This window comes from Phocoena phocoena, chromosome 3 (assembly GCF_963924675.1).
Source record: "Phocoena phocoena chromosome 3, mPhoPho1.1, whole genome shotgun sequence".
Classification (NCBI taxonomy): Eukaryota; Metazoa; Chordata; class Mammalia; order Artiodactyla; family Phocoenidae; genus Phocoena; species Phocoena phocoena.
In genome coordinates this window covers 119,602,082-119,615,901 of record NC_089221.1, presented here as the reverse complement: position 1 = coordinate 119,615,901, position 13,820 = coordinate 119,602,082, and the positions used below count along the sequence as shown (strand labels likewise).

Here is a 13,820-nt window from a genome sequence, read left to right as displayed (position 1 = left end):
GCCAGCTGCAGCAGTCGCCGCCGCCCTCCATTCATAAAGGAAAAAAAAAAAAAAAAAAGGCAACAACAACCTCCACCCCTCTTTGTAAAATAACGACGGCCCCTGGAGGAGCGAGAGCCAGCCCCAGCAATCACGGGTTAAGTTCTTTTCCGGCCCCCCATTCATAAAAAAAGGAGCGCGGCGCATGCGCGCGCGGGGTCTCTTGTGCCCACCCATTCATAGAATCGCGAACTGCGCGCGTGCGCACAGGAGCTCCCTTCCCTCCCATTCATAAAAAAGCCATTTTCCCAGGCAGTGGTTGCAACATCGCCGCGGAGGCAGCGAGAGGGGCTGACAGCGCGGTGCTGGCGCTGAGCAGCGCAGGGAGCAGTGCCGGTTCCTCCGGCCGGCGTCTGTGAGGACAGCGGCGTCAGACCCACTCGGGTTCGGGAATTCACACAGACGTGGAGCAATGCTTGTGACTCTGCGGCTCCTCAAAGTAAGTCCCCGGCCGGCTTCGGGATGTGAAGCTGCCCCTCTCTGAGTCGCGACGCGACTCCCCCTCGGGCTGGGGCAAATGGTGCGCTATTTCTAGGCGCGCCTCAGTGTTCCTTCCCTCTCCCTGCGCCTCCTGGAGCCGCTGCGGTGCGCCGCAGCTCCCTGACGCCCTCGGGTGGGCCGGCAAGGCGCCGGGGGTGTTCACAGCTTGGCACCGGCGTTCCCGACCCCCGGGCACTGCCAAGCACAGCTTCCCCACTCTCTACGACTCGGAAGCTCCGTGCGTGTCCCGGGAGTTTGCTTCTGGCCTGGCCTTTTTACCCCTGCCACCACCGGCCTCGGGCGCTGTAACAGGCGGCTCTACGCTCCGTCAGGAGCCACCTCTTGGGTCCGGCGGGCGCCCTCGCCCTGGGCGGCTCGCCCACCCCGGGCTCGCTGCCCACGGTGCCAGCTCCGCCGTAGATCTCCACAGCCCGCCGCAGCGGCCTATGCTCGACGTAGGTTTTTCTTTGCCCTTCGGAGCCGTGAGGGACTGGATTTTCTTCCCTCCTGCCTCCCCCTCGATGGTCAGAGCGGGGCTGGCCGGGACTGGGCATTTCTGCTCTCTCTCTCTCTTTGGCGAGGCGGTTCCTTGCCGTCTGACCTTTGCTCTGCTGCCGCATTTTATGCTGTGCAGCTGCCTTGCAGTTGCCTTTTTCTTCCCCGGCCTCTGCAGGGCCCGAGGGGCTCCTCGGCCTCCTCGTGCCTCCCTATCTCCGGGCACCGAGCTGTGCCAGGTCCCGGGGCCCCCGGGCCGCGCTGGGGCTGTGGTAGGGGCTGAAGGTGCGTTTCCATAACGCCGGGCGTGTGGGAGCTGGAGGAAGAGGCTGCGTGCGTAGGAGAGATAAGGCTCCCGCTTTCTCTCCTTCCTTCTTGGTGGTACCAGGCTTGACATCACCGAGAAAAGAGAAGGATAGAGACGGTACGTTCTGAAAATTCTGAATCGCCAAGCCTATGGGGGCAGTGAAGGGGGGTGAGGGCAAATTCGGTCAGCCAGGACAGCTGGAGCTTGGCTGCATCACTGGGAGCAGGGCTTTGGCCAGTTTCCCCTCCATACAGACGATCAAAAAGCATTTAGACAGTAGCTGCTCTTGTGCAAGAAGACGGTTTCTCAATTTTCTTTGATTGGGGGCTGGGGGTTGTGGGCAGAGGAGGCAGGAGAGGCGGAAAATGGTTGCATGGCTTGATGGGCTGAGCGATGGACGGGAGAAGCGAACTGGGCTGGAGGGGCTGGATGGTGGGCAGAGGGAAGAGCTGCTGGCTGCCTCTTGTACCGGCTGCTGGATGGGTATCCATATTGTCAGGCCTGGATGAGGGCAGAAGGCTGCCTTCTGGCTCATCAAGGCTCAGAGACCACTTCCCCCACCCCAACCCCAGCATGATTCGCGATGAAAGGAAGGTTGTGGGTTCGGTGGGGCGCCCAGACCCAGTGTGAACCCCCTCTTTCCTGCTTCCAAACCAGTGGCATGATTCTCTCCAGTTTGGGGAGGGGTGAGAGCAAGTGCATCTCTGTCCGGTTAGCTGACCAAGGCTCTCCAGTCTCTCTGAGCCTCTTGGGGGATACAAAGCTGGCAGGTGAAGGCCCAGAGCATTTAGGAGATGTGGGTTTATCAATCTCTTAATAAGCGCTGTCTGGCCTCAGGCCCTACGCAATATTGCACTGGTGATTTCACAATGTTTAGTGTTCCCCCGGATCTTCATAGGAATGGAGCATAAACATCTGAAAGTTTCAGTTTTTCCCTTAGTGTGTGGGTGTGGGGAGGACTAGGAAAGGGAGGGCAGCCATTGACAATGCCCCCCACACCTACCTCTCTCTCTCTCCTCACCCCCCCACCCCCAGCCCTCTCTTTCTCCCTCTCTCTTTTCTCTGTCTCCTTCTCTCTCTTTCAGCAGAAGGGTGGGAAAGAAGTTGTAGATGTGTCCAGTGTGAAATCAAATTTTCTGTCTTTCCTAGCCCTTGGGAGGGTCCTCACTTGCCAGAAGGCTCCAGACGAATTCTAATATGAGCAGTGCACATCCTGACCAACTGAGCTGCGTGGCCAGTACTGGGTAGGGGGCATTTTGGTGGCAGATTTCTAAAATCTCCTTGATGGACAAATGTTGGTCAGCTTGATGAGGAAGACTTTAAAGATGTCTCTTGGTTATCTTCCTTCGTAGATTCTGAACTCTAGAGTAAGTGCTCTCCTGCTCATTCCATGACCTTTACCAAATTATTCTCTGAAATGGCAACATCTCCTTAAAGCTTTGGTAGGGTGAAGTGGGCAGAGACTGATCACATGGAATAGTATGATTCCCGGTTAAAGCAGGGCAGAGGCTGGGGGCATTTGGAGCTCACAGATGTCATTTTTGTTTTCATCCTTCCAGAATAGGTGGAGAGATGGGCTCTTTGGAACTCCACCCCCCCACTTTGGTAAACCTGACATTGCCTCTGCCCAGAGGTTTGGCTGACTTGAAAAACAAATGAAGGCAGCCTTTCAGTGCAGAATTTGAAAGTCAGTGATTTTTAAAACTAAGGGAGGAAAAAACACCCATTAACACCTTCAGAAATGGCCCTGAGGTGTGTTGCTCTGGGGTTTAATACTTTGGTATCACCAAAGTATAAATCCTTTGTGGGGGATTCTGTTCCAATGTCTAATGCTATTAGTCCCTTCATGTGACGTCTTCCGGCCCCCACGATTATTTTTCTTTCCCCGGTCCATCCTCTTGGGTAGGGCCCGGGTGATGGTACCGTACCAGGAGGCTTATTAGAGAGGAGCCCCTTCTCTTCAGAGAAGAAGGTCAGTGTTCTTAGAAAGTTACGGCTTTCAATGTGGTTCTGCATCCAGAGTTGTCTGTCATCTGGGCCCTACTGAGGTGGAAGTTCCCTTGTGAGGAAAGCCTCTGGATCTAGGGATAGAATAAAAAGTTTTGGATTTAGGATGTCGACATGGCAAGAGTGGAGAAGGTTCCATCTCATGGTCAACTTGGATCTACCTGACAGAAGGGAAAGCAATGACTCATTGGAATATATTTTTACTCTCTCAAAAGAGCCAAAGGAAGAAGGTGATGAAGGGCAACATAACCGAAGACTGTATTACCTCTTCCAGACCAAGGTAGGGGCTGGGTCAAAGCAGATAAGGGCTAGGAAATGTGCTAAGCCTGGGCCTTAGTCTCCCCATCTGCAGAGTGGGGAGAAGAAACTCCTCCCGAGGGGCCAGGGCCAGCTGAGCAGCTAGCAAGTGTGCAGGGCTGGGACTGTGCCCCTTGTTACTACTGGGTGCCTAGCAAGGAGGGCTTGGTTGTAAGGGAGCCCCTTCCTCCACAGGAGATGTGGGGTGCTGTGTGATGTAAGAGGCGAAGGATGCTTAGCTCTCCAGGGGGCCTGGGGCCACCCTGCAGATCCGGACAGCTGACAAGGCTGGGGATGTATCCGGGACATGTGGCTGGGTTTAAGAGGCTCCACCGTTCAGCTGTGATCACGATTGTTCTTTCCAAGGACAGTCAGTGGAGGAAGCAAGGGCACCGGGGAGGGAGCACAGATGTGCTGGATCTCACGGAGGAGGGAAGGGGCCCTTCTGGGGCAGGTGGCCCTTTGCAGAAAAGTGGTTTCCCTTGTCTCTTTCTGGTTGGGGGGAAGGAGGAGTCATTTCCTGCCCCATCCCAGGAGTAAGCTAACGTCTATTATTGTAAGTCCAATTCTTAGTGGACAAATAAAATGATCTTGGTGTCAGTGAGAGGGGGGGTCTTCCCCTGGGGTTTAGATTTCTGGTGCCCCATCCCAAACTTTGATGTGGCCCAGTGGTTCCCCAACTGTACCAGTAGTTAACAGACTTCTAGCCCCATTCTTTTCTCACTCTTGACTTCTGATACCTCTTTAAGGGGATCTGAGCAGACAACAATTCAGAGGGGAATACATCGAAGCCAAAATTTGTAGCGGGTTAGAATAGCCCAGAGCCAAGTACAGCAAGACCTCTCCCACTCACCCTAGCACCGGGGCTTTGGAGCTCAGCTGGTTGTGGAAAAAGAAGAGAAGAGGGTTGGGAACTGATAACTGGGGATGGGACAACGTGAGGAAAAGCAGCTGCTTTTGTGATCTCTGACAGGTTATGACCAGAGGTCAGCTCCTTGGTGCTAGTGGTGGGTGGCAGGGAGGAACAAGGTTTCTCAGGCAAATCCAGCTGCCTAAATGCTTTATTTGCAGAAGAGATTGTCCCCCTCAGTGGGGTGTAGGGAAGGCAAGTCCCTGGCTTCCCTCATCCCCCTTCCCCCCTTTAAAAAGTCTTTTTGAAGCAATAAGTCATTATTTAGTTGGAGCTTAATGAACTAAACTGGAGTGTTGTCCCAAAGAACCCAAGCGAGAGTGGTAGATAGTGGTGGGCGGGCTCTCATGAAGCCTAGAGACCTTTTTCTCTGAGCTGTTAAAGGCTTAAACAGCCTTCCCTGAAGGCACCTGCTGGGACTGAATGGGGCAGTGCAGAAACTACCCTTTCATTCAGAGCCCCTTGCCAGTTTGGCATTAGCTGACCTGTTGTTTTCAAAGTACAACTGTCAGGTTTTCCTAATATTTCCCAACTCCTCTCCCTGGGATAAGTCCAGGGGAAGGGGTGGATGGGTGGAACAGACATTTAACATGCCTCTTGATTCTTTCCAGCCAGCCTGCATTGAGCTGTCTGCCGCCTTGATGCTCAGCCCCTCCCCACAGGTACACATGCAATGTCAGGCTCACAGACGAAGCCGCAAATACAGGACAGTGTGCTCTGGGCTTTTCGATATCCTGCTGATTCAGTGTTCTAGGATTCTCTTCTTCTGCCTTCCTTTTACCCTAGCTCCTCCTTCCCTTCCCCACAGACCTGGACCAGGAAGCTGCATCCATGAACGTGCCCGAGGGACCCTTAAGTTCAACTTTATAGGTGGGAGGAGACGGGATTCCCACCCACTCTAGGCTTTCCTTTTAGGAACTGCTTTGTGGTGAGATCCTACAAATGAGACCCATTCAACCTTAAGAAAACTAAAAATGAAAACTCTTAGAAAAATGGGGGTGTGTGAGGTGACAAAAGGGATGCCAAAGAAAATGGAAGTGAAGATGTCTTGCGCTCTGACCCTTCCTTTGATGACAGATTTCAACCCCCCAGCCTCTGCTTTCCACACTGAAAATTCCCCTAACTGGGGGGCCAGTCTGATGTCAGCCCTGTCTGGCTTCATTTCCAGGCTGGTTGGGTAAGAACCCGAAGATGGCCCAATGAGGTTCCCTGAGGGCTGGTGGCAGACCTGGGAGACTGGCGGAGTTCATGGCTATAAGAGAGAGGGGTGCTTCCGTGCCCTTCCATGAATACCCAGGAGTTATTGCAAGTCAGGGTCGCAGGGCTGAAGTTGCAGCCTCTGGAGCCTCTGCTGCCTGGGTTCGAATCCTGCCCTGACCACTTGCCTGCTCTATGACCCTTTGTTCTTCCTCTGCAAAATGGGTATTATCCTCCAAGGGGATGGTGAGGATTGAAGGAGAAAATCATTGAGGATTTAGCACAGAGCTTGACACCAAGAAATGTTTCATAAATGCTTGCTGCTCCCCTAATTTTTTTTTTTTTTTTTTTTGCGGTACGTGGGCTTCTCACTGTTGCTGTCTCTCCCGTTGCGGAGCACAGGCTCCGGACACGCAGGCTCAGCGGCCGTGGCTCACGGGCCCAGCCGCTCCGTGGCACGTGGGATCTTCCTGGACCGGGGCACGAACCCATGTCCCCTGCATCGGCAGGCGGACTCTCAACCACTGCGCCACCAGGGAAGCCCTCCCCTAATTATTAATTATTATTATTAGAAGGTTGGAACGGAGGTAAAAGTTTCCCTTCCTCATGCTAATCCATAAGGCTGCCACCAAAAATTCGATAGAGGTGCGTCTCTGGCTAAGTGGACTGCTGGCTTTGTTTCTCTGTCCACAGTCTTCCAAATTGGCCATCGGTCTCCCAAACGGCCTAAATGAGGCAAGGCCTCCTCTCTCCTATTTGTATTATAAATCTCTTCCTTCCTTGCAGGGGAGGCAGAGTACATATTAAACTGTACTTAAGTTCGGCAGCGTTGCTCAGACTGGAGGGTGGGTGTGTCCCAGTGAGTAGGGATCAATCTTCTAAGCCGAGGACTTGGTGGGGGAGGCGGGTTTGAGACACCGTTGAGCTGTGTTGAGGGGTTATCAAACAGGCTATCCGGAAGTTGTTTTTCTTGTCAGCCAAATGAATTCCACCCTCCTGCGGAGGGTCCCGGCTAATTGGGAGGTGAGGCCATGAAGCCTGAGAAGGTTGGAGTGGTACAACTCTGAGCCCCTGGTGGCCGGAAGGCATCTTCCATCAGGGTTATGATAGGGAAGATGCATTTTAGAATATGCCTGCCGGAGCCATCTTGGATGCGGCATGTCCCAAGAGAGCTGAGTCATCGTGGACTGAGCTCCCACCCCCATGTCTGGCCCTGAGTGCAGGCCCAGATGTTGACAGCTGCCTCTGGAGAGTGATGGGAGCCTGCTAATGCCAATATCCCCATCGCCTGCAGGCGCTGCTCCCACCCTGGCTTCCTGGTGGGACTTTTCCATGGGACTTTTTCCATGAATCTGTCTTGTGATTCCAGGGCCTATTAAAATCCCCAGGCACTGCCCATGCCTTTTGCTTCCTCCATAGAAAGTGTGCCCGTTCTTATAGAACCCCAGGAATAGACCAGGGGAAGGAGAGTGGATAAACTGTATAGGGGAGGGAGTACCCACAGCATGGCCAGTCCCAATCCTAGTCCTAAGAGGCAAAAAGCCCAACTACATGGGGCAATACAGCCTTCAAACCACCACTGACGTTCTGTTGGCAGGACCCTGAGCTTCTGGAATAAGGGAATCGTGTTGTCTTTGCCCTGGTTGCAGGGTTCTGGCTGAGGCACCTCTTGGCTGGCGCCAGAGTCGTCTCCTGTGCCTCTGTCAGCATTTTCCATTCTTCTGCCTAGTCACACGTTTTCCTCCAGGCAAAGGTCTGGGACCCGTGGCTCCTAACCTTCTCTTGACCCCAAACCCACTTATTCTAGAAGCAAGGCTTTGGAGTGCCTGCAAAGAATAAAGTGGGCTGAGGTAGCATCCCCTGAAGTTCTGCCCCATGGCCAACTTGATCCTTGGAAAAACTCCTCTCTCTGAATGCTTAACTAACATCCCCCCCCTCATCCAGCCCTGACCCCAGGATCCCCAAAGGAGGCTGCCTTGGCAGATGACTATTTCTTGGTGGCAGACCTGCCAGACACTTAAGTCTAACTCTGCCACGGGGAAGTCTCTTCTTTGAAGACGATGCTCTCCTGACATGTGGAGGGAACACAGAGGCAGGAGGCAGGCTACCTCTAGGCAGACATCCTCTGAGATGGGAGAAACTGTGCACAGAAATCTCTCTTAAGTAGATAGGACTGTGGGAGCAGAGCCCTTGTTCATGAGCCCATAGTTCATGGCTTTGCGAAGGGGAAATATCAGTTGACTGAGCAATGAACCTTGCAGAAAAGACTTAATGGTTTTTTCCTTGCAGTATACAGATGAGAACCTTGTGGATAAGCTCCCTTTCATCCACTTCATGAACTTCGCATCTAGACCTAGCTCTTTATTTCAGACAGGCTGGAAAGCATCTAAAGAGGCCCTTCCCCAATTTAACCATTTCTGATCAAACTGTTGTTTCCAAGCAGGGGAAGTATAATACAGAGTTGCCCTGAATGCCTTTTTTTTCTCTCTTCATTCTTTACTATAGAGACACTGATAAGTATGGATGTGTCACTCGGGGCAGGTGTCATTCTCCTGTGATTGGAATACTGGGATCACCAGCTGTGTCCCAAGTCTGGAGGGATACAGGATTAGAACTGGAAGTGGAAACCTATCCACATCCCCATCTTAAGCATCACCTTTGAGGCAAGGTGAACCTAATAACGGAGGTACAGGGTCAGCTCTCCAAATCAGAACATCATTAGCGTCTTGAAAAAGCATTTACCAAAACCCCATCCCGTAGCACGTTAATCCAATGGTCTTTTTTCCGCCCCCCCCCAAAGGTGGTTATCTTTCCCTTTTATCCGAACTCTGGCTATCTGTTGTGTCCCCCACTCCCAAGCCCGGTGGAATCTTCCCAGAGTCTAATCTTTGTCTGGGATTCCAAATCGTGCCCCCTTGGGCAGAGGTCTTGGCCTCTGTTGCTATTTCTTTAAATTGATCTCCAGCCGAATTCTGAATGTAAAGGTCAGCGGGCGAGGAAATGGCACTTCTAATAGAAAACAATGTGCACTTTCTAAATTTGAACCAAGCCGTTTCCGCTCTTTGATTTAAGTGACTTCCTGGGGTTCCGTGTCAGGCACTGCAGTTGAATCTCTGGCCGGATTCCAACTTAAAATTGCACTCTCTCGGTGAAATTAGAAACTGATCCAGGGTTGGCTTAGCTATTCTAGTAAATAGCATTTAGGCTGAATGTTCAGCTCAGCACTTGGCAATGGGTGATGTGAGAGCCCCTCGGGAGGATTTCCCATCCAAGTTGTCAGAGGTGCACCTACCCAGGGGTTATTAGCCACTAGATGTTGCTGCTCTCAGAAGTAGTGGTAATAAGTTAATATCCTGGATGTGCAGGCATCAGATACAGCTCTTCCTTCTCTCGTGATTATCTGAAATAAAGGCTTTTGTTTATCCAGCTGATAAACTACATGGGAGCATACAGGGACCGTCTGTCGTGGTCACCACATCCTCAGCACGCAGCACATCGCTTGGTACTTAATAGTCGTGCTTATTAGTGCTCAGGAAATCTAAACTGTTGCCCTCTGGGATGGTGATAAATTAGAGTATGTGCTGTGTGTCAGGCAAAATGCTAGGTCCTAGATATGCATTTTCTCATTTAGTCCTCACAAGAACCCATTTTACAGATGAAAATACTAAGGCATAGAGGTTAAAGAACCTCATTCACAGTAACGCTGCTAGGCAGAGGTGAGAATTTGAACTTGGATCTGATTCCGGAGCCTGTGTTTATAACTGCTAAGCTGTATCTGTCTTAAATCAGAAGCATGTTTCATGGGGGTTATAAGAATGAACTCGGACGGCACAGCTTTGAGCCCTAGTTCTGCTACTGATGGTTTTGTGTGACTGTGGACAAGTTACTTTGAACATTAGTTTCCTGTAACTAGAAAAGGGATAATAATAGTAGTTACATTTTAGGTTTATTGTGAAGAGTCAATGACGTAATAAATATGGTGCTTAGAAGAGTCCCTGGCACATAGTAAGTACTAAATAAGTTATTTCTATCACTTACTATTGTTGTTGCTGTCATTATTAATCATCTAAGCCATAATGCTGGAGAGTCCACCAAAGGAATTCCAGTTCCCATTTCATTTGGGCTCCCGAGGACCTGACGGGGGTGGGGGTGGTGGGGGGTGTTAACAGGCCACATACTGATGCCTGGAATCCATTCTCTCTTCCGCCCCCGACTCCAGGGCCCCTAGAAGCCTGCTTCTCTGCACAGCCCAGGACTTCTGGCCCCATGGAGCCCCCGATCCCACAGAGCGTCCCCTTGACTCCCAGCTCAGTCATGGTCCAGCCCCTTCTGGACAGCCGTATGGCCCACGGCCGGCTCCAGCACCCCCTCACCATTCTCCCCATCGACCAGATGAAGACCAGCCACGTGGAGAACGACTACATCGACAATCCTGGCCTGGCACCCCCCACCGGCCCCAAGCGGACCCGGGGTGCAGCCCCGGAGCTGGCCCTGACACCCGCCCGCTGTGACCAGGACATCACCCACCACTGGATCTCCTTCAGCGGGCGCCCCAGCTCTGTGAGCAGCAGCAGCAGTACGTCCTCTGACCAGCGCCTCTTAGACCACATGGCCCCCCCGCCCGTGGCTGACCAGGCCTCCCCGAGGGCCGTGCGCATCCAGCCCAAGGCCATCCACTGCAAGCCACTGGACCTCAAGGGCCCAGCCGTCCCCCCAGAGCTGGACAAGCACTTCTTGCTGTGCGAGGCCTGCGGGAAGTGTAAGTGCAAGGAGTGCGCGTCCCCCCGGACGTTGCCCTCCTGCTGGGTCTGCAACCAGGAGTGCCTGTGCTCCGCCCAGACGCTGGTCAACTATGGCACCTGCATGTGCCTGGTGCAGGGCGTCTTCTACCACTGCACCAACGAGGACGATGAGGGCTCCTGCGCCGACCACCCCTGCTCCTGCTCGCGCTCAAACTGCTGCGCCCGCTGGTCCTTCATGGGCGCCCTCTCCCTGGTGCTGCCCTGCCTGCTCTGCTACCTGCCCGCCACCGGCTGCGTGAAGCTGGCCCAGCGCGGCTATGACCGCCTGCGCCGCCCCGGATGCCGCTGCAAGCACACGAACAGCGTCATCTGCAAGGCAGCCGCCGGGGACGCCAAGGCCAGCAGACCCGACAAGCCTTTCTGACACCTGGGGTCAAGTCCCGGCGCTTCCCCCTGGAAACTTGGTTCCCTTCTCACACCTGAGAGGGGGCCACCACAGCGAGGCCAGAGGTTTTAGCATCCTCAGGCTGACCCTGCCAGTCTGCCCACTCCCTACCCCCAGCTTCTGAAGAAACAGAGACCACAATCGCCCATCCTTCTCTTCCCCAAAAGGATGAAGAAGCACTTTGGGTTTTTTTTTTTTTTTTCAGGGTCCTGGAACTTGTGTGAAACAGATAGTGGCAGGGGCGTGGTGTGGTTTGGGGGCGATTTTTCTTTTTCAGAAGATGGAACACAGATGTGGACACATATCCGGAAGTTGCAGCTGCTTGAATGCCTTCCCAGCCCTCCTCCTCCCTCCCTCTCTCCCCGCTCTTTTGCATTCTCTCTGGCTGCCTGGGAGGAATCGGTAACTGAGCGGCCAGGGGACCTTGGAAGAAGACCCTTGGAGTTTCGCCGTCTATACCTTCTTCTCCCAGCCTCTACCCCGGTTTGCCCCGACATCTTGGGGAAGGTGTAGACCCTGGCGATCCCTGTTGTATATACTTGGGACCCCCCTCGTTCCTCGCTCTGCCCGGAGCCACGGATGGATCTAGGAACCACTGCACAGTACCTTTTCTCCCTTCCAGCTTCCTCACTAACTCTTGGGGGTGTTCCACTCATAACACCGTCCTTCGGCTCTTACTGGGTCACAGACTCACCCGCCCACTACGTGTCCCAAGTTCTCTCTACCCAGATCTTTTCCAGAAACTTTATGGGTAGAGAAGTCCAGGGCGGCAAATTCGAGACCAAATAGCATTTTGCCAATGAGTCTGAGGCTGTGGTCTCTGGATCCAGTCATTATGTTTTTATAGAAGCATTAAACCAGATGCTAACGGTGTTTTAAGAAATAATAGTAAAACACTTGCTTCCTTTTGGGCCACCCCCAGGAAGGGCTGATTTCAAAATCTGGGGGGTGAGCAACCTCAAGGAACACAATCCCCCTCCCCACCAAGAAGAGGATTTTAACAGCAAAGAAGAGAGGCAGCACCTCCCATTGGCAGAGTGAGAGTTGAGGCGAGCTGGGTGTGGGTTTCTTCTCTCTTGATTCTGCTGCTTGCTGTCATAGCCTTTTGTGTACAGTGTCTGTATCTTTAATGTAAATAGACAGATGATGAAAAAAGAGTCTATTTTAGTGTTAGGAAGCCCTGGCGGGGGAGTCAGAAGAATGCGGGTGGGGGAAAGATTCTCCGGGGGCTTCTTGGGATTGAGCCTTGCTTCTGTGCGTGGCTATAATGAGCCCCTCCCAACAGCCCCCAAAGACGTAGCAACTCTTTCTCTCAAGGTGCTAAAGGACTCAGAAAGTGCAGCTCGTCCGGTGGGTAGGTACTTGTTGCATGCAAAAGCTGTAGTGTGTCCGGTCCTTCCTCCCTAGCTATTGTGCGGGGTTTTTGCTTAGTGTGGTAATTTGTGCCTCCCTCTCTTTCCCCCCATGAGAGAAAGTAGTCTGGGTCAGAAAAGCTACCCCAGGTGATATCGGAAGTGCACTAGGCACAGCGTTTGTAGCATTTCCAGTTTGTTCTGTAGGAACAGAACAGCCTCCAGGAAGGAGGCAAGGAGGCAGGTAGCTGCCATGGTCATGCGCCCAGTGCTTCTCAAGGACTTTTTTTTTTTTTCTCCTTCTTGAAGACTAGTAGTAACATCTTATGATTTAGAATAAGTTAATTGTAACCGTAGGTATTTATTGACTGGTGGAAAGGAGGGGAGGGTCTTATTATTTTAGGCTTTATTTATATAACATATGCTGGCTTGTAAAAGGCAAATATGAAATACTGCATCTGCGTTTTCTAAGGCTGATTCCTGTAGCTACCTTTGCCACAGTCGTGATGGATGTATGGATTTTCTTGCACAAATCAGAGGGAATGGTAGAAAAAACACATTCAGCCAACCACTTGTCCTAATTGAATGTATCAGATGTGTACTGAAGGGACTGGAGATGTTTTCTCAGAACAGGTGTGCAGAGGTTACCCCAAAAAAGAGGGCACACGTCCTCGCTTGGTGAGACCTCAGAACTTTTCCCAAAGCCCCTCCCTCAAATGTCTCCATGGGAAACTTGACCCAGTGGCAAGTTGCACTTTGGTGATCTTTGGAGTTCTACACGCACATTCTGTGGAGAATTGACTTACATAAGCTGTGCACACACACACACACACATACATACATACATACATACATACATACATACATATACCCCTACCCCACCGTCTCTATCTACATAGACCCTGTTACCTGGCAAACAGCCTCCTGAACCCTGACTTTTTGTGTATATAGTTATAAACATGGATTTTTCTGGGTTTTGGCTTTCTTTTTTCCCTTCCCCCTGTTTTGGCTTGTTCTTTTTGGTTTGCATCTAGCCTGCTAGATGGATGTCTGCAGAACTCTCTCCTGTGTGCTCAGCTTCGGTTCACCCAGCTTTGTTGCATAGCTATCCCTCAGCATGTTTTCCTTGGCAAAAAGAAAAAATAAAACTGGCTTGCCCGTGGCCCCCGGGGGCCAGTCAAGGGCCACTGAGGAACCAAGCTCTCAGAAACACGACACATTTCTGCGGCTGCTTCTGGCTGGTTGCGTGTCCTGTCACCAGTGGCCTGCTTGGCTGGATTATGCCTCGTGTTGACCTTTTTTTGAAAAGTGCCAGCTGCTTCCCACTTCTTTTCAACCTGGGGTGGCTGGTGGCTCTGCCTGGAACCAGGGGTGGGATCCACAAACCTGGGTCCAGGATGCTTGTCCTAAGGGGCCAAGGCTGCTTCCCCTCAAGGGTGGGTTTGTGAAGGCCCAACACTCCAGCCGGCACCCTGGGAACTGGGTCTAGGAGAGCCCAGCCCTCGCAGGTAGACGGGGTACAACCAAGGCTCCTGAAGGTCCCTGGCTG

General features: G+C 52.4%; 1 protein-coding gene across 1 annotated transcript; it reads left to right on the top strand.

The window, feature by feature from the left end:
• The first annotated feature begins 312 nt into the window (after positions 1-312).
• Positions 313-11,834, top strand: SPRY4 (sprouty RTK signaling antagonist 4). Its single transcript, XM_065874683.1, has 2 exons — positions 313-478; positions 9,952-11,834. Exon 2 carries the CDS (start codon positions 9,999-10,001, stop codon positions 10,896-10,898), a length of 900 nt encoding a protein of 299 aa, XP_065730755.1. The 5' UTR covers positions 313-478; positions 9,952-9,998; the 3' UTR covers positions 10,899-11,834.
• The last annotated feature ends 1,986 nt before the right edge of the window (positions 11,835-13,820 follow it).

Bases quoted from the DNA above. Each gene is read 5' to 3' on its own strand.
- SPRY4 (XM_065874683.1), top strand. From the start codon at position 9,999: ATGGAGCCCCCGATCCCACAGAGCGTCCCCTTGACTCCCAGCTCAGTC.